At 41.8% G+C, this 23,436-nt stretch overlaps 1 protein-coding gene across 8 annotated transcripts; it reads left to right on the forward strand.

Annotated features, from left to right (window-relative positions):
• The first annotated feature begins 804 nt into the window (after positions 1-804).
• On the forward strand, positions 805-21,339 carry E2F6 (E2F transcription factor 6). Of its 8 annotated transcripts, XM_032294110.1 has the most exons (8): positions 812-1,208; positions 9,025-9,079; positions 10,733-10,865; positions 12,114-12,330; positions 14,492-14,647; positions 16,118-16,232; positions 18,129-18,276; positions 19,192-21,339. In XM_032294110.1, the coding sequence occupies exons 4-8, from the start codon at positions 12,176-12,178 to the stop codon at positions 19,236-19,238; spliced, it is 621 nt and encodes a 206-aa protein (XP_032150001.1). In that variant the 5' UTR covers positions 812-1,208; positions 9,025-9,079; positions 10,733-10,865; positions 12,114-12,175; the 3' UTR covers positions 19,239-21,339. The 8 variants fall into 8 exon arrangements, 7 of the variants coding, with proteins under 7 accessions (XP_032150000.1, XP_032149996.1, XP_032149997.1 ...); XR_004273710.1 differs by lacking the exon at positions 10,733-10,865 and having other exon boundaries at positions 805-1,208; positions 16,118-16,236; XM_032294109.1 differs by lacking the exon at positions 10,733-10,865 and having other exon boundaries at positions 805-1,208; positions 16,118-16,236; positions 18,129-18,207.
• Positions 21,340-23,436: the final 2,097 nt, after the last annotated feature.

The raw sequence follows: 23,436 nt of genomic DNA on the forward strand, positions 1-23,436 counted from the left end.
ATCACCTGAGGTCAGGAGTTTGAGACCAGCCTGACCAACATGGAGAAACTCCGTCTCTGCTAAAACTACAATATTAGCCGGGTGTGGTGGTGCATGCCTGTAATCCCAGCTACTTGGGAGGCTGAGGCAGGATAATCACTTCAACCCAGGAGGCGGATGTTGCGCTGAGATGAGATCACGCCATTGCACTCCAGCCTGGGTGACAAGAGCAAAACTCCAACTCGAAAAGAAAGAAAGAGAGAGGGAGGAAGGGAGGGAGGTAAAGAAAGAAAGAAAGAGAAAGAAAAAGAAAGAGAAAGAAGAAAGAAAAAGAAGGAAAGAAAGAAAAGAAAGGGAAAGAAAGAAAGAAAGAAAAAGAGAAAGAAAGAAAGAAAGAAAAGAAAAGAAGAAAGAAAGAATAGCTGGGCACAGTGGAGCGCGTCTGTAGTCCCAGCTACTCTGGAGACTGAGAAGGGAGGATCGCTTGAGCCTGGGGATTCGCGGCTGCAGTGAGCTGTGACCACACCACTACACTCCAGCCTGGGAGACAAAAATACATATTTTTTTAAAAAAAAAGAGAATAAATGAACATCTGTGCAGTTCAGAACTTTCAGTTAGCAGCGTCGAGAATTCCAGGCGGGCGCTGCGTTTTCCCCGGCTGCCTCTTTCTATTCTCTCACCCCCTCCCCTTCCTCTAAAATCCAGCTCCACCTCTTCCTTTTCCTTTGCTATCCTCTCCGTGAATACCGCGGTCCGGGTTTTCAGGGCTCCGGCATCCAGGAGAGGATCGCTGCGTGGGAGCGGTACGGCCGCGGAGGGCATGCGCGGGGCGGGGGGCAGTACAGTGCGCATGCGGGAAGATGGCGGCCCAGGCGACCTGAGAGGCGCGGGTTTCCCTCCTTCTCTACGGTCTGCGTCCGGAGCTCACGGGCACGTGAGGCCGTGGCGCGTTTGCCTGCGGGCGGGACGGCCTAGCCGGGCGGCGCCTCGGAGCAGGCCGCAGACACGTTAAGTGCTGGGCCCTTGGAAATCGGCGCTTGGGGGGGCGGCGCTCGAGCTGGTCGCAAGAGGGCGGGAGAGCTCTCGGGGTGCGAGGGGAGCGGGACGCCCGGCCGGGCAGCATGAGTCAGCAGCGGCCAGCGAGGAAGTTGCCCAGCCTCCTACTGGACCCGGCGGAGGAGACAGTTCGCCGTCGATGCCGAGACCCTATCAACGTGGAGGGCCTGCTGGTAAGCGCCGGGACGGGACGGGCACGGGCGGGGGTCTCCCAGATCTGGCCCCCTCCCGCCCGCGCCGCCGGCAACCCCTCCTGTCCTCGTCTCGGTGGTCGGCTCCCCCTGGACCAGGCGCTGCCCGTCACGTGCTGCGAACTGCGCTCTCCCGCCTTTCTGCTTTCAGCACCTGCTCACAGACGTGGTGTCAGTCTTATGCCCTTTTACGTCGGAACTTGAAGGCACTGTTGGAGAAAATTGCTCAACTTTGCATTGGGAAGTCCATGTTTTTCTCCTTCTACGGACTCTAGCTGTATCTCTGCAACCTATCATTTGTTGTTCTCTTCTGCCTCCTCTCCCATCCTTTTACTCCACTGCAGCCGTTTAAAACCTTGTCCACGCTTCGTATTTCCCACGTCACAGCTCCTGTCCAGCAAATTATCTCCCCACCTGTATGACAGAGAAAATGTTTAGGAGATTTGGCTCCCTTTCCTGCCAAAGCTGATTTTATTCTTGTTCTGATTTTATTCAGCAGCTTTATTCTCTGCAGTTCTCAGGACCCTTAACAAATGCATCCTTTTCCATTTCTCTCGTATTTTCTTTTTTTTCTTTTTTTTTTTTTTTATCCTTTTTTTTTTTTTTTTTTTCTGGGTTCCCCCCTGCCCCCCGAGATGGAGTTTTACTCTTGTTGCCCAGGCTGGAGTGCAATGGCGCAATGTCAGCTCACTGCAACCTCCACCTTCCAGGTTTAAGCGATTCTCCTGCCTCAGCTTCCCAAGTAGCTGGGATCATAGACATGCGTCATCACACCCGGCAAATTTTTGTATTTTTAGTAGGGACAGGGTTTCACCATGTTGGCCAGGCTGGTCTCGAACTCCTGACCTCAGGTGATCCACCCACCTCGGCCTCTCAAAGTGCTGGGATTATAGGCATGAGCCACCGCCCCCGGCCTCTCCCCATAGTTTCCATTTCTTTGCTGCTTTCTTCTTATAACTAGTAGTAATTAAACATTTACCAAGTCATTAATTCTGGTCCCCATGCCAAATAGTTTGTGATCGTTGCCTAATTTCTCGCAGCAGTGTTTTAGAATAAAATAGTATTATTCTTGTTTTACGGTTGCCAAAACAGACTTGGAGATGTATGTAATGCTGGCTTGCCTGTGGCTAGATAGTAAGTGGTGAAACTTGGGTTGAATCTACAAGTTTCTGACTCCAAATGATAAATTCTTCACTACTAAAACTGCATTCTAAATCCATCCCCATCTTAAAAGATCACTCCCTTAATTCCATATTCCCTCCCATCTACTGTCTCTCTTTCCCTTCACAGCTAAACTTGAAAAAGTTATTTACACTCAGTGTTACCACTTGATCGTCCCTTGTTACTACCCAGCCCACTCCTGGGGACCCCCTACCCTAAGCACACTTCTAAGAAAACCTTTCTAACTGACAGTTTTGTCAGTTCCATCAGCTGTTGGGTTATGGACAATCTTGTCAAATGCATCAGCTGTTGTAGTTTTGACACAACTCTCCCTTGAGTTTCCTTGACATTGATACTCCATCTGCTTCTCTGGCCTTCCCTTGTCCTCATCCTCTTCCCATTCCTTCATTTTGATTTTGTTTGTTTCTCCGGGACAGAGTCTCACTCTGTCACCCTGGCTGGAGCACAGTGCAATGATTATGGCTTACTGAAGCCTCGACCTCCCAGGCTCAAGTGATCCTCCTGCCTCTACCTCCCAAGTAGCTGGGACCACAGGCACATGCCACCACACCTGGCTAATTTTAGTTTTTATTTTTAGAGATGGAGGCCTCCCTACAGGGCCCAGGCTGGTCTTGAACTCCTGGGCTCAAGCAGTCTTCCCACCTCAGCTTCCCAAAGTGCTGGGATTACAGGCATGAGCCGCCGCAGCTGACCATATGTTGATGTTATTCAGGGTTCTCTTCTACCATCTCTACACATTTTTCTCAGGGGAGTTCATTCACTCTTCCCATGACTTCTGTTACTATCTACATTTGATTTTTGGATGACTCGGGGATTGGGGCACCAAATCCCATGAAATTCAAAATCTGAATATAATTTTGACTCCCCAAACCTTTACTGTATCCTGGAAGCCTTACTGATAACATAAACAGTTGATTAACACTTCTTTTGTATTTACATGTATTAGATACTGTATTCTAATAATAAAGTAGTTGAAGAAAATAAAATGTTGTTAAGAAAATCATAAGAGACAGTCTTCGTGGAGGGGAATTAGATCATCGTAAAGGTATTCATCTTGTCATATTGAGTAGGCTGATGAAGAGTAAGAGGAGGAATTGGTTTTGCTATCTAAGGGGCGGCAGGGGGTGAAGAAAATCGACATGTTAAGTGGACCCACACAGTTAAAACCTGTGTTATTTGAGAGTCAAACTGTATATTGGTACCATCTATATTGGTCATCTTAAAATTTGAGAATTTGATAAAAACTCAGCTCACTGTGGAAAACCCACTTCGCATCTAATATCAGCAGATACAGACATCCCTTGAAATCTTAGACATATACTTCTGGTATTTTCAGTTACCATGTCATAATTCCCAAATCTATAAATCTCCCTGAGGGTTTTCCAACTGTCTACTAGATTTTCCTACTTAGGTTTCAAACTCATATTAATCCCCCCTCATCTGAGGTTTCACTTTCCTTGATTTCAGTTAACCTGTGGTCTCCCAAAATATTAAAATTTAAATGAAAATTTAAAATAAACAATTCCAGAAATAAACAATTTGTTAGTATTAAATTGCTTGCCATTTCAGCAGTGTGATGAAATCTCCAGCTGTCCAGTACTGCCCAGCACCCAAATCTTCCTTTGTCCAGAGTTCCCATGCTGTTTTTGCTCTCTGCCCTTAGTCTCTTAGTAACTGTCTTGATTCTCAGAACAACTGTTACCATGCTTGTGTTCAATAACCCTTATTTTACTTAGTAATGGCCCCAAAGCACAAGAGTAGTGATGCTGGCAATTCCAGTATGCCTAAGAGAATTGATGAAGGTGTTTCCTTTAAGTGAAAAGATTTAAGTTCTTAGTAAGGAAAGAAAAAGGTATCTTATTCTGAGGTTGCTAAGATCTGCAATATAATATATTTTGAGAAAGAGACCACATTCATATAACTTTCATTGTAGTATATTGCTATAATTGTTCTGTTTTATTATTAGCTGTTAATCTCTTACTATGCCCGATTTATAAGTTAAACGTTATCATAGGTATGTATGTATAGGAAAAAATTAGTTTACATAGGGGTTTGGTACTATTTGTGGTTTTAGGTATCCACTGTGGTTTTAGATATACAGGGTGGACTACTGTATATCTAAAATTAAAGTTATTGCTGTATTGATAGGGTTATCCAGAGAGACAGACCAATACTAATACAGATTTGGTACCAGGAATCCTTCTAGGGGAACAGAATTTTAAGGATGAGTTTCCTTAATTGGGGTTTTTAGAATTGATCCTTTCACCTGATTAGAACCTAAAAATGCCAAGGGCTCTACTTCTCGTAGAGAGAGCACTGGTAGCCCTTGGCTTGAACTGTTCATAGATATGCAAAATAAATGCCTTTAACATTCTAATTCACCACTTATAAGAGGCAAATAATTTAGTGACGCTTTCAGACATTTTTGGAAAAACAAGGATTATAATGGCATTGGTTGGTTGCTCCTAGTGTCTTTAGACAACATGACGAAAGAAAAGGATGAGCTCGGGGATTCAGTTTCGTGATTGGAGCTCCACATAAGTGACCTAAAAGTTTCTAAGTGTGTCCTGGGTTGGAGTTTTCTATCCTGTAGCCATAGGTCTGAAACTCCTGAAAATGAAACGCAAGCCTTCATCATGCAACTGGCATATTACAATGAAAGTTGTACTCTCTCAGCCTCACAGAGCATCTACTGTTAAAGTGAGGGTATTGGTTGGGAAAGAGTGGGATCTCTGCAAGTTTGGATGGGATCATGTGGGAAGATGAGGCTGGACACATTAAGCCCCTAAATTCGGATGAGTCTTGTTTGCCAGAGGGGCAGTAGCATTTCTACCTACAGTGGTATCAGCCTTTCCATCCCTGTCTGGGGGGATTCATTCTGCATTGCCTGTGAAAATAGTAATGGCCTCCTCTGAAACATTATTAGTTCCCAGGCAAGACAATGCTGATTCTCATCAGGACCCATGCCCACCACCCCTCTTTGCATCTAGACCTATAACTAGACCCAAGTCCCAGCAGGCCTTTAAAGGTGAGGTACAAAGTATGACCCATTCCATTTCTGGTACCAAATCTGTATTAGGTTTCTCTGGAGAGACAGAACCAATTGTGTGCGTGTGTGTGTGTGTGTGTGTGTGTGTATGTGTATGTATATATATATATATATATATATATATATATACACACATGCAATCATGTACTGCATAATGATTTGGTCAGTGGTGGACCATATATACGGGGGTAGTCCTGTGAGATTATGATGGAGCTGAAAAATTTCTGTCACCTAGTGACATTGTAGCCATCATAATGGTCTTAACACCGAATGTTACCTTTTCTATGTTTAGATGCACAATACCATTGTGTTAGTTACCAGTCTGCAGTATTCAGTCAGTCATATGCTATACAAGTTTGCAGCCTAGCAGCAATAGGCTATACCATATAGCCTAGGTGTGTAGTGGGCTATACCATCTACGTTTGTTTAAACACTCTATGATGTTCACACAACAAAATCACCTAATGATGTTTCTGAGAAGATGCATGATTGCATGTGGAGATACGAGAGGGGATTTATTAGGGAAGTTGGCTCATGTTTATGAAAGCTGAGAAGTCCCACGACAGGCTGGCTGCAAGCTGGAAACCCTGGGATGCTGGTTACATGGCTCAGTCCAAGTCCATAGCATGAGAACCTGGGAGCGTGCTAGTGTAACTCCTGGAGTCCAAAGGTCAGGGAATCTGAAGTTGTTGTCCAAGGACAGACTGGAAAAGAGAGTCCCAGAGGATCTGGACTTCGAGAAGGGAGAAAATAGCATTGATTAGAGGTAGAACTTGGTCTGCATATTGAAAAATAAGGAAAACTGGAATGGGTGAGAATGCAATAATTTTGAGAATAGTATATTTCCAAAGACCTCTTGAAGGAATATTGTTCCCCAAAACAGAATTGGTACAGAGAAACATCTGTATACAGCAATGTCTAACTAGCTTGTAGGCAATGCTTAGCATTTTAGTCCCTAAAATTCACATTTTCTTTATTTCTTCCACCTTTGAAGAATCTCTTCATAGCTACACATAAAAGTATAGGTGTTTAGGTAGGTGATTTGGAGCGGTGGTGAAATAGCCTGGAACTTGGAAAAAATGTGCAGACTTGCCCCAGAAGTTGCTGGCTCCTAGAGAGCTGTGTACTCTGTCAGGGCACGAGAGCAGCCTGAGTGATTTTCATTTTGTAAGCTTTTGCCTTATGCATTCATTTTGCAGCTAACATGCAAACAATCTACCTACTTACCATCTTTCTATCTATTTATCTGTATATGCTGTCTGCCCTGAGGGGCGATGGTACTACTGTGATTCCCCCAAGTTAAAGAGATAGTGTCTTTATATTCAAAGAGGAAGAAAAAGAAAAGAATGCTGTTGGAGACTGTTTTCCCACATACATCAATATAGCCAGTATGTAATGGAACTGCATTAACAGCAAAGAGTAGGGAAAACAAAGCCATCTTTTTTCGTATGCCTAATTGAGGTGTTATCCCTGTACCAGCCTGTGATCCACTGCCTAGATGAGATGGGTAGGGAGGTGTGGAGCAGAGAAGATGCCCCTCTAGAATGCATAGGTAGTGAGGCAGCCTCTTTGGGAGCCAGTATGTAGGGCCTGGGCCTGCTACTCTGAATTAAGAACGGGAACCTCTGCAGCAAGGCACCTCTGAGCTTATATATAATAATTTAGGATATTTGTTTATGTGTGTTTCAAATCAATGTGATAAGAACAAATTTTATTTCTTTTCATTCAAGAATCTTGCTGCAATAGCTGGCCCGTCTCATACTATTAGCAAGGGTTAAACGTAAAAATAGCAATGGCAGTTGGTCGCACTTGTCTAATGTCTGACTTTGATAGGACTGCTTCAGGGTTTCACTGTTGGATACCATGTTTGCAAGTCACCATCGTCAGCACTGTTTGAGAGAGCTGGCCAGACACAGTCCCTGCCCCCAAGGCCAGCATTCCTAGCAGATCTGTGTGTTCAGTTCTAACAACTAAGTTAATTTTACAGTGGGATTCTATCTTGATGGAAGTATTCCATATCAGGTTAATTTGCTGATAGATGCTATCATCTTGTCATAGATGGTAAGGAAATCGTTGTGCCAAGGATATTGTTAATACTAACAAAGAGCTGCTTAACTGTTCACCTTGCCTTCAGGCTTGCTCGTTTCCCAGTCCTTTTGCTATATTGCTGCCATACTTAGATTTCTAAACCATTTATTTCATTATGTCCTAGTCTTGTTCAGAAACCTTTGGTAATTCTCTACTGGTTATGACATAAAGCCCAAACTCTTCAGCATGAGTTTTATGTGGTGACAGCATGCCCTCCCAGCTTCAAAATCAAGTCACTTTCACACTGACCACTTAGGTGTGTTCCCAGAAACATGCCGTGCCACGTATATCTTCGCACCTTTGTTCATTTCCAGCACTACAGTCCTGTCTGTTTCTTCTTTCCCCACAGTTGTTTATTCAGGCAAATCTGGCTTGCTTGGCGAGGCTCACCTGGGGGCTACCTTCGCCATGAATCCTTCTGTGATTTCCCTGTCTGGGTATATCCATAGTACTACTGTTGATTCTCTTCTTAGAGCACCTGTGGAATTCACTTGCCCCAGTTTTGCTTTATGGCCAGTTTTTTCTTAGATAAGAGTTGAACCTGATTACAGCCTGTCTGAAGACACATTAACATTGATGTTACTAGGAGTTTCTGTTCATATGCTTTCATTTTAACGTTTGATTTCATTTTATTTATATTTTACAAAAAAACAGTTTCTAAATGTTACTACCAGTTTATGCAAACTTTCAGAGCCTCTAAATAGCTGGTAAAATGGTGGACATTGATAATGGAGCTTCTACTAATTTCCTGGTTGTTTCAGGAATATAAAAGAAACTTTAATGCAAAAGTTTCTAGTTATCCACAGCATACATTATTTTCCATTATTAGAAATGCTGCTGTTTTTACATTAATTATAATGGGAATACATAGCTGCCTATGAAAGCTTATGAGCAAATTTTTGGGAACCATTTATACTTAATAACAAGGAGTGAGCATGTGTTGGTTGAGATAGATCTCCTGTCTCTGCTGAGTGTTCCCAAGTCAGGGACAGTGTCGAAATGATCTTCATGTTCCTTTTATCCTCAGTACCTGATATATTCAGTAATTATCATATTCTTTGTGTGTGTGGGGGGGGTGGGTTTTTTTTTTGAGATGGAGTCTTGCTCTACTGCCCAGGCTGAAGTGTAGCAGCACGATTTTGTCTCACTGCAATCTCCACCTCCCAGAATCAAGCAATTCTCTTGCCTCAGCCTCCCAAGTAGCTGGGATTACAGGCACCTGCCACCATGACCAGCTAATTTTTGTATTTTTCGTAGAAAGAGGATTTCACCATGTTGGCCAGGCTGGTGTCAAACTTCTGACCTCAGGTGGTACACCCGCTTTGGCCTCCTCCCATAGTTCTAGGATTACAGGCATGAGCCACTGTGCCAGGCCAGTAATTATATTCCTATTCCCAGACCTTACATTGTAGAGAAAATGCTATTTGTTTGCATTGTTGTTTTAAAATCACTAAGTCAAATTTTTTATCTTTTTTTCAGCCATCAAAAATAAGGATTAATTTAGAAGATAACGTACAATATGTGTCCATGAGAAGTAAGTTGATTCCTGAATAGGCTGTAGGTTTTGTCAGTTTGAACTTCATATAACTAAAATGATTTGTTTTAAATATGTGAGTTGAGAAACTGAAATGAAATGTGATATTTGTACACTGAAATGTAAAGTTTCAAGTTTTAGTAAAAACTCTTGAGGTTATGGGTTGAATAATGTGCCCAAGTGCCCGTTTCTTCTCCACAGAACAGTCTCTTAAATTAAGGCTGTTCTCTCAGAATGCCTCCTGGTAGAGAAATCTACTCTTTCTTTCTTGTTCCTTATCTTAGGTTAATATTTAGGGTGTCTGTTAAAGGAGATAAGTATCTCTAGTTCCCTCTCCTTCTGGAAGTCTTTGTGATAGGTTGCCCCACCTCAGTTTCCTAATCTCAGTGGGTAGATAGTGCATAGATATGTCAATGTGGATCTTAGAAATACTAACCCTTTGTTCCTCAGTGCCTGCCAGTCTCACCCCTAGTTGGTCACCAAGTTTGCTCAGCTTCACATTTGATGTGTTTCTTGCATCTGTCCCATACCTCCAATTTATAATAATACCTAACATTTATTGAGCTCATATAGTGCCTGGCACTGTCCGAAGCTCTCTGCATGGATTGTCACAACCACCCTTCAAAACATAGGTGTGGATTAGAATTCTAATTTTATAAAGGCCCAGGGAGGTTAAGTGACTTGCTCAGAGTCAGGGTTAAATCTCTTGCCTCTCTGATGCAAGAGCCTGGAGTCTTTACCCCTACATTGAATTGATTCTCCTAGTTCAGGGTCTAACTTCCTCTGTAGCTGAAGTTGCTGGGTGTTCTTAGAAGGCAGGCAGCTTCCAGCCTGCATGCTAGAAAAATCCAGAGGGATTTGTCTAATACAGAAATGGGATTATGATATCATGCAACCTAAGTTCTTCAGTGATGCTCTGTTACATATGGAGAAAACTCTGATTCCTCGTATATTTGATTTTAAGTGTTTATATTAAATCAATAAGTCATTTCATATTAAAAGAAACAAGGCAATAGAGAATGGCTAGAACAGACAGGGCCCTCACAGGCTGTTTCTTGCTTAATGCCACCCTCCTCCCTGGCTCAAGCTATGCCACCTGTGATTCCCAAAGCACCCCAGGTTCTCTAAGGCTGCTTTGTCTTCTGAGGTGTGGTTTCCTCTCCATCACTTCAGCCTCCCACCCTCTGTCAGAGTGAGCAAACACGCCGCATTCACCCTGCAGTTCCCTGTGCCCAGTATACTCCTATCAGGAGGCCTTCTCAGTTCCCCACTTCAGTGAAGGTTTTATTTTGTGGCATCAGGTGCCTTTGAATACCTCTCTTAGCACTTACCTTGGGACGTAATGGAGTTCCTTATTAGACTATGGAGTTGCTTTGGTTTGAAGACCTCTGTAGTCCTATTTAGATCCCCTCAGCAACTGTCACGTTTTCGGTGTTTGGTTATACGCGTTCTTTATAAAATGACATCATAGAAATAGACTTATCCTGAGCATAATATAAGACCATGCCTTGTTAATAATTAGTATAAATATATGCTTTTTAAAGTTATAATTTCTCATTTGTAATCTTCCTGAGTTTGTTGTAGAATTGTGACCTTCTACTTCCAATTAAAAATCCTTTCAAATTTCCTAATTTACCCCTATTTAATCTTAAGTGTAGGAATGGGCTCCAGAGAGAAGACATTTATATTATGAAATATGTACCTTTGTTCCTGAAGTAACCACCAGTGGTCTTTAAACTAAATGTGACATTGTGGAGGTTCTGAGTAAGGACATTTCTGGCTGAAGGTAGGATGGACATTTCTTGGAGGCATACTGACTGTGGTGTGCTGTGGAAGTAAAGAAAAGGAAAGTCATATATTCCACCCCAGAATGACAACAAAGTTATTTTAGAGATTATTTCTTCTGCAAACCAAGCCATAAGAACTTTTTCTTAGTATCAAATGTAGCAAATTGGAAAAGATGACAAGATACTTAGTTCTGGCAAGGGCATGAGATGAGGCCTGTGTATACTGCATGAAATGGTATATACGGTAGAACCCACAACCTGAATAGCAGTTTAGCAGTACGTATCAAAATTCCTTAAAAATATCCAGCTAAGGGAACATAAAATAATTTAACCACAAAAAGATTCATTGAAGTTTTAAGCAAAATAGTAGAGTTGGAGACAGCCTGAATTTCTGATATTGGGATAAATAGCGAATACTGCGTACAGTTAAGTATGCAGCCATTAAGAAAAATGTTGAGATACATTTGTTGACATGTCAGGATGTTCACAGTATTGTGCTAAAAGAACATGTCACAAAATAGCATGGTCCTATTTTTGCTTTTAAAAACTATGTATATGATTGACACACAAGTGTGAGTGTATTAGAGGTGTGTGTGTGTATGAAAACCCTGAATCATCGTAGTGAGTGAGGGAATTAAAGGGATAATTTTTGTTTCATTTGTCTATCTGTTAATATAGGATAGTGAATATTTTTAAAAATAGAGATACCACTTTTGATCAAGGTATGTTTTTATTGTCTTAATCGAAGACTAGTTTGGGCTCTTTCAAAAAGTTTATCAGACAACTTAAACTATTAAATGGATAGAGTCATTAAAAGGGGGGAAAAAGCCAGTTCTCTGCTTTTGCTTTGTAAAGAATTCCTTAACTTGAAGACCAAATGAGAAATTTAATTTTAAAAATCATGTCTAATTCTATTCCTGAGAGTGGTATGGATGCAAATGTAAACTCACTGCTTTGTCTGAGAAGATGCAGTAGACTTGTAAAAATCCACGTTAAGTGGACACTGGTTGCAGATTTCAGATACTCCTTTATTTAAATCAAAAGCCATTGTTTAGACCCAGGATAGGCCAGTGAATTTTTTAATCCAATTTGAAAAATTTATTTCATAGAAATCAGCTTTGATTTGGTCAATGTGTGGGAATTTTTGTAGATGTTTGCTATCTGATCAAGAGTAAATAGATGATTTTTTTAAATGAGTCGAGGAATGTTATTTAAAATTTTACAAATATGTTTGTTTTGTTTCCCAGAAGCCCTAAAAGTGAAGAGACCTCGTTTTGATGTATCACTGGTTTATTTAACTCGAAAATTTATGGATCTCGTCAGATCCGCTCCTGGGGGTATTCTTGACTTAAACAAGGTTGCAACAAAGCTGGGAGTCCGGAAGCGGAGGGTGTATGACATCACCAACGTCTTAGACGGCATCGAACTTGTTGAAAAAAAATCCAAGAATCATATTCGGTGGATGTGAGTTGCTTTCAAACTTTTCATGGCTTTTTTTTTCCCTCTTATCAAGTGACAATTCCATGCTTAAAAAAAACTACATAGTAGCAGTGTTTCGACAATATAAAACAAAGGTATGACTTCTTGATAGAAGAGGATTCTAAAATTTTCTTGCATCATCCTACAGAGTACATGAATTTTTTTAAGAGTATTTCCTCAGTTTCAATTGATGATTGATATTGGGAAAATCTGTTAAGGTTGTAAAACAGTAGTTTTCACACGTTAAGTGTACTAAACATCTAGAGGCCTCCAGCCTCTGGCGTTGTGATTCAGTAGTTCTGAGGGAAAGCAGGAAAGTACATTCTGAACAGGTAGCTCAGGTGGTTATGACATAGCGGAGTGTTAGAAACACTGCCCTGATTATTAAAAAAAAAAAAAAAAAAATTCAGACCAGGCGCAGTGATTCACGCCTGTAATCCCAGCACTTTGGGAGGCCGAGGCAGGCAGATCATGAGGTCAAGAGATCAAGGTCAACTGACAAACATAATGAAACTCTGTGTCTACTAAAAATACAAAAATTAGCTGGACGTGATGGTGCACACCTTAGTCCCAGCTACTTGGGAGGCTGAGGCAGGAGAATCACTTGAACCCGGGAGGCGGAGGTTGCAGTGAGCCGAGATCATGCCACTGCACTCCAGCCTGGATGACAGAGCAAGACTCCATCTCAGAGAAAAAAAAAAATCAGACAGTGTCTAAAAGGAAGTTGCTAAAGACTTGACATGATTAGAAGGGATCCCAGGGAAAGAGGAGCTTAAGACATTGATGTCAAGAATGGTATTTGTGTGTGCACACACATAAGAAAAAAGCTCTTACACCTAGAATAGACAAGTATTTTGGGACAGGGAGAAATAGCTGCAGCAAGTAAGTACATAGTGACCTCTCAGGCAAATTAAAACCTACCAGCAAAGATCCTGAAATGACCCTAAATAACTAACTTAGTATTTAGAGGAAAGGGATTCATAAAAGAGGTTATTTTTTCAATAGTACAGAAGTGCAGGTTAAATTCTAATTTGAGCATGCTTACTAAACAACAGTAAAAAACACCTTAAGAGTTTAAATCAGCTTGCATTGTGAATCACTAATTAGAATCAGATTTGAAAACTGCCAAGCAAAAGATAAAAGATAAAGGCAAGGACCTTTCTCCTTTAAGGTCCTCAAATTTATTTTCCATTAAAATTGAAAGAAAAAAATGAAAATAACTATTGCCTGATCATATCATATTGGAGTAGACACTAATAACTAAAGAGAATATGTATGTCTTTTTTTTTTTTTCTTTTGAGACAGAGTCTTGTTCTAGGACCCAGGCTGGAGTATGGTGGCTTGATCTCAGCCCCCTACAACCTCTGCCTCCTGGGTTCAAGTGATTCTCCCACTTCAGTCTCCCCAGTAGCTGGGATTACAGGTGTGCACTACCATGCCCAGCTAATTTGTATATTTTCAGTATAATATAAAATATATTTTATATTTTATATTATATTTTCACCATGTTGGCCAGGCTGGTCTCAAACTCCTGACCTCAGGTGATCTGCCCGCCTCAGCCTCCCAAAGTGCTAGGATTAAAGGCGTGACCCACCCAAGCCTGGCCAGAAAATATGTCTTTTTTATAATGTTGAATATAACCATTATATTCAGATAGAATGTGTACGCTAGGGAAAAATACAGACTCATCACATTTTAGCAGAGGAACCGTCATTTAGCCAACACCTTTTTTTCGTATTTAGGAATTCATGTACTATAAGATTGCAACTAACTTATCAGAAGCTATTTTGTAAGTAGTAGGGCTGAGGCTTAAGCTGGATATTATTGACTCTTAGTTCAATACTCTTTTTGCCTCCTTAGGCTGTCTCTGCAATTATTAATTTCTGTTAGAATGTAATTTTTTTTTTTTTTTTTTGCAAAAGACTGTGAGATGAACTATAAATAATTTATGTACAGGAGGAATAATGACTGTCTAGAACAAAGACGGCAGAAGTTAAAAGTCTCTACTTTCTGTTGTTGTGGAAAACACCTATGGTAAACATTTGAGGTTCCAGTAACCTAACATCAAATTCCTTTGTTATCTCCTAGTTGGTATTGATGGTGATTTTTTTTTTTTTTTTTTTTTTTTTTTTTTTTTCTTTTAAAGAGGATCTGATCTTAGCAATTTTGGAGCAGTTCCTCAACAAAAGAAGCTACAGGAGGAACTTTCTGACTTATCAGCAATGGAAGATGCTTTGGATGAGTTAATTAAGGATTGTGCTCAGCAGCTGTTTGAGTTAACAGATGACAAAGAAAATGAAAGATATCCTTTAAGTCTATACCTTTTTAAAATTTCTGCTTCCAGAGCAGATTACTTAGGTAGTAGAGTCAGCTTGGTGACTTAACTTATATATTTAAAATATAAAATTAGACCACTGAAAGCTAAAGTAATACAAAATTAGCCGGGCATGGTGGTGCATGCCTGTAATCCCAGCTACTCGGGAAGCTGAGGCAGGAGAATTGCTTGAACCTGGGGGGCGGAGATTGTGGTGAGCCAACATTGCACCATTGCAGGAACGAAACTCCATCTCAACAAAAAAAAAAAAGTTTAAGTAAGTACAAGTTGGTAGTGTAGCCTCAAACATACACAGACTACACAGTAGGTTGTTTTAACTTCTGTGTGGCGTTTCTTAAATTCTGGATGATGACCTCGGGTATAGTACCAAACCAAGGTTGATGCTGCCATTTAAAACAGTGGAGCATTCATTTTTATAGCCTGAATACTATAAAGATAATAAATTTTTGTTGGCTTTTGTGAAATTCGTGTTTTTCCTAGAAATTTGTATATGGAAGTTGATTTCTGAAACAGTGAATTGCCATTGAAGTGGTGCTTAAACTGCCATTCGTGTCCACAGAAGCATGTTGTTGCTTAATAGCAGCTTTCCTTTGAAACTCAGTGTCTCTGGGAACTGGGGAATGGGCCTGGGGGAGCCTTGTCTTTGGTACTGACCTCCTGGGTGTCTTAGACCTGTATGCTGTGCCGTTCCTGTGGCCCCCTTTGTGAGGGGGCACTGATTCTGAGATATTCCATACCTCAGATTTACTTAAAACTCTCTAGCAGTCAAAAACCTCTATTCCTACAGTACAGTGACTGGAAGGAAAAGAAAAAATAAGCACCAATTACTGCAGCCAATTGGAAAAAAAAAATGCTAGGGAAACTCAATAAATTTGAGGTAAAATTTGAGACAGTACAGTGAAACCAGACGAAAAAGACTCAGACAGTGAGATGGAAAATAATTTTGGAAGAAGTAATGTCATACATAATAGTCTTGAGAAACAATCTCCAAGTTGTTTACACCTTTTTATGGATTGTTTTCTATCTTTCATTTTAGGGGATGAGTCCTGAATATTTTTTCTCAAAATTATAGTAAGATCTAGCTTACTGTAACTGAAAAGGGAATAGGATGAAAATTTGAATTCCTTTATGAGCTATATTTGTGTTAGGGACTCAGACTTTATTAATATTTTTCTCTAGAAATTATCATCGTTACAATAGTACAGCTTAAACTCTTTAGGTTGAGTTATAAATATTGTAGAACACTACAAAATCTTAATTTTAAATGAATAATAAAAATGATCAATGAATTTTTTTTACTGCTTTCCTTAATTGTGAACTTGCATATCATAAAAACTAAAGACATTCTAATATTACCCTTGTGTTACTGAGTTACTAGAGATACATTATCTCCCCAATAAATAGCATTCTGTGTAGAGATCCTTGACTGAGTTTTACACTAGCATATGTGACATATCAAGACATTCATAGCATTCAGGCCTTCCATGAACAAATCGTCATTGCAGTTAAAGCTCCAGCAGAAACCAGATTGGATGTTCCGGCTCCCAGAGAAGTAGGTAACCCTGCATTTTTAAAAAGATTTAAAGCCAGGCACCATGGCTCATGCCTGTAATCTCAGCACTTTGGGAGGCCAAGGCAGGCGGATCATGAGTTCTGGAGATTGAGACCATCCTGGCCAACACAGTGAAACCCTGTGTCTACTAAAAATACAAAAAATTAGCCGGGCGTGGTGCTGTGCACCTGTAATCCCAGCTACTCGGGAGGCTGAGGCAGGAGAATTGCTTGAACCCAGGAGGCAGAGGCTGCTTCAGAGCCGTTGTGTGCACGTGCACTATAAATCTCATACTGACAGTACTCAAGGCACTTTACACCCTTTAACTTGTCTTAACTAACACAACAAATCAAGTAGTCATTATTCTCATCTTAAAGATGAGGGCCCGAAAGCTTGCAAAGATGAGTTATCTTTGTCAGGGTCACCAGAATTCAAACCTGGTTAAGGTGGCTTCATAGTTACTTCTTAGAAGAATCACCAAGAATTGGCCCATCTTAAAGTTCCAAAAGTAAGGTGTGGTCTCAACCAAGGCACTGGGGACTTTTGGCTTTTTCCCTGTGTTATGAGCTGCTTCAGACTGTAATTGCTGAATCTGGCTGAGCCTTTGATCATGCCTGAGACTTCTCTTAGAGTCTCATTTCAAGTCTGTGCACATGGGCCCAACTGACCAAAGCCTGACCATGAAGATCTGGGGACCTAGTATGGTGGCTGGCAAACTGACCCTCAGGTCAGATCTGGCCTGCTCCTTGTTCTTAGAAGTAATTTGAACAGGACACAGCCACATGCCCATTTGTTTACATATTGTCTCTGGCTGCTTTTATACTATAGTGGCAGAGTTAAGGGATTGTGACAGGGATAGTATGACTTGCAAAGCCAAAAATACTTACTGGCTCACCCTTTACAGAAGTTTGACAACACCTAATTTTGTGGAATGTGAAGTCTCAGCTGGCTTCCAGTTGAGAGTAACATTAGTTTCTTTTATTGTTTAGAAATATCTATTAAATTGTACAGGATTCCTCATTCAAACCAGATGTGACCTGGCACTCTCGAAGCTGAGCACAGATGTTCTCTAGCCCACTTGTTGGGTACCAGGAAGTCATAGCAAGGACAAGTGAGGCTCTGAGACCGTCTAAGAGGCTGCAGCTCCCTGTACTCACCCTGGTATGAGATCACAGTGAAGTGTAGAGCAGGAGGGAGCAGTGGTGTCTGTGTGTCTAGCCCAGGCCTAACTGCACTAAACAGGAGAAAACAGACTTTCTTATAGTTAAACCAGCTCCCAATTAAAGCAATCATTTATAACCGGAGCTGTTCCTTAAGAATTTAGCATAATTCCCAGCAGAAGCACTCAAATTGCCTGATACCTTATGGAAAAAGTATTTTGATTAATCCTGAGGAAATCCGAAATCAAAGGATGTGAAAATCATAATGAGTTAATAACAGTCCTTTATAAATAATCTTACCTATCTTTTTGATGTTTTACTTGAAGTATATTTTGATATTTTCCTGTTCTTTCATCTGGACAAAAGAATGGCCCAGTTATCTCAAGACCTGTTCATTGGTCTGGAAATATAAGCACATATTTATCCTGTGAGACTAGGGTATTCTAGAGTTCTTTGTCATCAAAACACTGATTTTTGACTCAAGTACGGCCTCCTTGAAGGGGTCAGGTCCTGAGTAGAAAAAGACAGCCCTGGAGTACTGAGGTATTCTCATGATGGCTCTGAAACCATTACCACAGGATCAAGTATAGCTGTTTTCAGCCTGTGAATTGGCCAGTGCTTTCATGTGACAAAGCTAAGATGATTTTCTCAAATGCGTCTTGAGATTTTTGCAGTTCTAGTGAATGAAAAAATATGATTTATTATTCATCTTGACGGTTCCTGTGTCCTTTGCTAGGATTCTATCACAGTGCACATAAGGAGCACCAAAGGACCTATCGATGTCTATTTGTGTGAAGTGGAGCAGGCTCAGACAGGTAACAAAAGGGCTGAAGGTGTCGAGACTTCTTCATCTGAGAGCACACATCCAGAACGCCCTGAGGAGGGTAAATATACCAATTTTGTGATTAGGGAAATTTAAGAGTACAACAGTATTTTCAGTAAGCTGTCAGTATTTTGATAAGCAGTGGAAACTTGGAATTATGTTTGGTCCCATGGTGATACCAACTTGCAGTGGTCTCTGAATAGGGCACTCAGCCAAAGAGCCTGCCCATGACCTGCCTGGGAGACTTCCCCTCCTGCACATCTTGGAGAAGGGAAGGTCTAGACCTGCTTGACCCAGGCAGCTGAACACTCACTCAACTCAGCCAACAGCCCACTTTATAAGAGTTAATCCTCAGTTGCACATTTCTAAGGATGTCATCTCTGGACCCACCTGGCCAGAGCAGCAACTCCATCTGACCTGGGACCCCAGCCTGCAGCACTGCCCAACAGCAGATCCCAAATAGTGGAATTGCCTGAGCAGGGAGTACATCTTGTGATGGCCTGGGCAGAAGCCATTACAGTACCCAGCCTGCATCCGAACAAAGACCCAGCCAACTGGAGAACTCAGCAAGCGCTGCAGGCCAGGGTGGTTGTCATCCACAGGCTGGACTCACAGGAAGCTCTTTCACTGACAGAAAATGCCTCGAGTGACCAGAAGATGGGGCTGTTGCCCACACGCAGACCACAGCACAAAGACTAAAGAATTACAAAGACGGGGAATCATGCCTCCAAAAGAAACCAAGAAAGTGCTCATAACGGAAGGCTTCCTCCATTCTCTGATGGGTGCTTTCAGGCACAAGTTCGAGTTACAGTTTATTCTTGAGCGACTGGAAAAATTAGCTTTGTGCTATTAACTGAGTTTACATGTTCTTGACCAGGCATCTTCAGGGTTTTAAGTAGTCGGATTGTGTATTCTTTTACATATTTGCCTATCAAACCTTCACCTAAGTGAATTTCTCTCTTGTGTTCTTTTTCAGAAGAAAATCCTCAGCAAAGTGAAGAGTTGCTTGAAGTAAGCAACTGATGGCATTTGAGAATTTCTTTATTACCGAGTTTTTTGGGAACATTTTTGTGGAGAATTATGTATCAACTTTGATTCTCAGAGCAATAAATTATCCTTGAAGTGCTCTCTGCCCTCGTCTCAGTAGCCACATCATGGCCGGTAGTGTCTTTGAGGAGCTCACTACTTAGATGGCTGAGGAATTGGGGTTTCCACATTTGAAAACAATTCATTTTATAATTATTCACTGCTTTTTGTCAGTGAAATAGATATCTTGCCTCCTGAAATGGCTTCATCACAGAGTGTCATGAAGACGGTCAGGCTGAAATGGACAGTTCTTCGTGGACTCGATTCTTCCCTTCAAGGAGTATGTCATATATCACAAAAGAAATTGCCTTACACTGGTTCATATTTGCAGTTACTGTTGTACATTAGATAGATGTACACACGAATTTAAATGTGATGTCTTTGTATATACCTGTATGATGTTTAAATTACTTATGACATGTCTGAGTGACACTTTTCACCCTTGTACAGCCAAAATGATGTATATATAGGAAGTGGCAGACAAATTCTTTCATTTCTTTGGTATCTATAACTTATTAGAATCCTCTGGATGAGGGTTAAAGAAGAGTTTTTCCAAACTTCTACATGTAGAAGTATCATAAATGTGCTACACATTTATGTTTGTGGATTTAATTAAAGTATTTTGATATGGTTCCCAGTGCCGAAATTGGAGTCGGATACTTCTTGGTTTCAAACTGTCTACCTGCTTGCTGTCTCCCAGCAGGCTGCTGGCATGCCCAGTGGCTTTGGGGGCAGGTAGAGAAATGCCGTCAGATGACGCCGAATTCATTGTGAGACATGAATTCAGTCATGGTGACAATTGGAAACTCTTTTAAGGTTTTTGCAAGCAGCTTTTATAATGTTTGTGTGTGCAGCCTTGCTCTTCAGTCAAAGGGGTTTTACTTACGACAAGTTGTACCTTGCCCTCTCTCCAGCTCCACTCCCACGTTTTCACGTACCTAGCTATTTCTACCTCATTGGGTAAGTCATTTACCACTCTGTGCCTCAGTTTACTCTGTAGTTTACCATTAGACTGTGAGCTCCTTGAGGGACTTTGTCATAATCACTGTTATATCCCAGTGCCTCGCACCATGCCTGGCCCTTAAGAAGTGCTCAGTAAATGTTTGAACAAATAAGTGAGTGGAGTGAGTGAATTGTAAAATCAGACTAATAATATCTGTTTTGTCTATCGTACAAGATTCCTCTATCTTTTGAATTCAGATTTTAAACCTTGCTTTTAAAGAAATATTTGAAGCAACTTCAAAGTCAGACTGTGTTTAAAAAGACTGAAAATCGGGATCCAAAAACTATTAACAAATAATGCTGAGTGTTTAGGATCCACGCCCCTCTGAGCTCTGGTGGCTTTTGCCAGTCCTGTCCCTCTGCTGAGCACCAGCCCTTCCTGCAGCAGTGCACTTCCTGCTGGCGTGTTTCTGTGCACCTGGGGATGCACTGTACTTCTCCCCCAGTGGTGAGCCTCAATGCTTTTCCTCCTGTTTTGTTATTTGAAATTAGCCAAAGAAAAGCTGCAGGGGGCACTGCTGTTCAGCATCGGACTGCTTGGTTATACTGTTTGACAGAATAGGGAATACGGGAGGAAGGGGAAGCCTCAGGTAAAAATTAGGTTTGGGACGAGCTTGATGAAAGCAGTAGTTTCTGCAGGTCACTGTGTGTCTGTAGTTCAGGTGCTCGTGGAAAGGTCTGAGCTGTTGCGTAGGTTGGGCAGGTATCAATTGAGATGTGATAGTTTAAACTGGTGAGTAGGAGAGGTTATCTAAAGAGTAAAGCAGGCCCAAGGGCATCTATATTTAAAGAGAAATACAGGAATTCTCCTAAGAAGAAATAATGGGGTGGGTGGGGAGGGAGAAGGCAGTGTCCCAAAAACCAACAAAGGTCTTACCAAAGGTGATAGCATCATTTCTGAGCAGCAGTTCCTTACTTGTGAAATGTGACAAATGTTCTTTACAAATTGTTGTGAAAGTAAAATGAGATCATGTAAACGAAAATCCTCTGTAAATTACAGATGTGTGTTATAAATGAAGTATCTCTCATCACTCCATCTTCTGGTGTTTGGTCTCTGATTTTTAAAACAGATAAAATAAGCATTCCATGAACTTGTTTCTGGGCCCTTCCTCCTCACTAACTCATCCAACCTCACTATTCCAGTTCCGTGTGCACCGCTTCTTCCTTCAGAAACCTTGAGTGTTTCCTTCAGGCTGAAGTGCAGACTGTGGATGTAGAAGGGCCCCAGCCTCTCTCTCTCCAGTCCTGCCGTGGTACTTGCCTCGCAGGGCTTCTCCCCAATCAAATCAGTCTCATCACTGCCTAAAGCACACAGTGAACTTTCCCATCTCGCTGCCTTTGCTCATCCTATTCTCTTCCTGTCCTCTGTGTTTCAAAATCACATCCGCATTCTGGACCTGTCTCCACCCATGAGTCCCCTTTGCTCCATTCCTGCATGCAGTTTGTACGCAGCACACAGGTGGCCATCTTCCATCCTCATAAGTTGCTGTGACTAAGTTCCCAGCTGCCATTCCATGCTGTCAGAGCATAAGGTCATGTTTTAACATGTATATGTGTTTCCCATATTAACGAAGTGTTCAAGTATGATATGGTTTGGCTGTGTCCCCACCCAAATCTCATTTTGAATTGTAGATCCCTTATTCCCCGTGTGTTGTGGGAGGGATCAGATGGAGGTAATTGAATCATGGGAGCAGTTTCCCTGCTTCCTGTTCTCATGATAGTAAGTTCTCTAATGGTTTTTAACGGCTTTCCCCTTCGTTTGGCTCTCATTCTCTACTGCCACCATATGAAGAAAGACATTATTTGCTTCCTCTTCCACCATGATTATAAATTTCCTGAGCCTCCCCAGCCATGCTGACGTATGATTCAATTAAACCTGTTGCCCTTATAAATTAACCATTCTTAGGTATGTCTTTATTAGCAGTGTGAGAATGGGCTAATACAGTAAATTAGTACCACAGAGTGGAGCGCTGATGGAAAGATACCCAAAAATGTGGAAGCAACTTTGGAACTCGGTAATAGGCAGAGGTTGGAAAAGTTTGGAGGCCTCAGAAGACAGGAAAATGTGGGAACGTTTGGAACTTTCCTAGAGACTTGTTGAATAGCTTTGACCAAATTGCTGATAGTGATATGGAAGTGAAGTCCAGGCTGAGGCGGTCTCAGGTGGAGATGAGAAACCTATTGGAAACTGGAGTAAAGATCACCTTTGATGAGCAAAGAGACTGGCAGCATTTTGCCCCTGCCCTAGAGATCTGTGGAACTTTAAAGTTGAGAGATGATTTAGGGAATCTGGCAGAAGAAATTTCTAAGCAGCAAAGTGTTCAAGAGGAAGCAGAGCATGAAAGTTTGGAAAATTTTGCAGCCTGATGATGGGACAGAAAAGAAAACTCCATTTTCTGGGGAGAAATTTCAGCTGCCTGCAGATATTTGCATAAGTAACAAGCCAAATGTTAATCACCAAGACAATGGGGAAAATGTCTCCAGGGCATGTCAGAGACCTTCCAGGAGCCCCTCCTGTCAGAAGCCTGGGGGCCTACGATGACCCATCTACCCCCCACCCCCCTCCATGGTGCATTGGGATGAGGTGCCCTGCATCCCAGCTGCTTCAGTTCCAGCCTTGGCTAAAAGGGGCCAACAAAAAGCTCAGGCTGTTGCTTCAGAGGGTGCAAGCCCCAAGTCTTGGTGGTTTACACATGGTGTTGGGCCTGTGGGTGCACAGAAGTCAAGAATTAAGGCTTGGGAACCTCTGCCTAGATTTCAGTGGATGTATGGAAACACCTGGATGTCCAGGCAGAAGTTTGCTCTCTGGAGAATCTCTGCATAGGACAGTGTGGAAGGGAAATATGGGATTGGATCCCCCACACACAGTCCTGACTGGGGCACTGCCTAGTAGAGCTGTGAAAACAGGGCCACCGTTCTCCAGACCCTAGAATGGTAGACAGCTTGCACTGTGCACCCAGAAAAGCTGCGGACACCCAGCACCAGCCTGTGAAAGCAACCAGGATAGGGGTGGGGGGTGTACCCTGCAAAGCCACAGGAGTGGAGCTGCCCAAGGCTGTGGGAGCCCACCTCTTGCATCAGCATGACCTGGATGGGAGACATAGAGTCAAAGGAGATCATTTTGGAAAGTTAA

Source organism: Sapajus apella, unplaced genomic scaffold (genome assembly GCF_009761245.1).
Source record: "Sapajus apella isolate SASKATOON/1434 unplaced genomic scaffold, GSC_monkey_1.0 scaffold31, whole genome shotgun sequence".
Lineage (NCBI taxonomy): Eukaryota > Metazoa > Chordata > Mammalia > Primates > Cebidae > Sapajus > Sapajus apella.

Excerpts from the sequence above, each read along its gene's own strand:
- E2F6 (XM_032294105.1), top strand. The coding sequence starts at position 1,101 with ATGAGTCAGCAGCGGCCAGCGAGGAAGTTGCCCAGCCTCCTACTGGAC. Across the intron at positions 9,080-12,113 it reads ACAATATGTGTCCATGAGAA|AAGCCCTAAAAGTGAAGAGA; the intron begins GTAAGTTGATTC and ends TTTGTTTCCCAG. Across the intron at positions 12,331-14,491 it reads AAGAATCATATTCGGTGGAT|AGGATCTGATCTTAGCAATT; the intron begins GTGAGTTGCTTT and ends TTTCTTTTAAAG.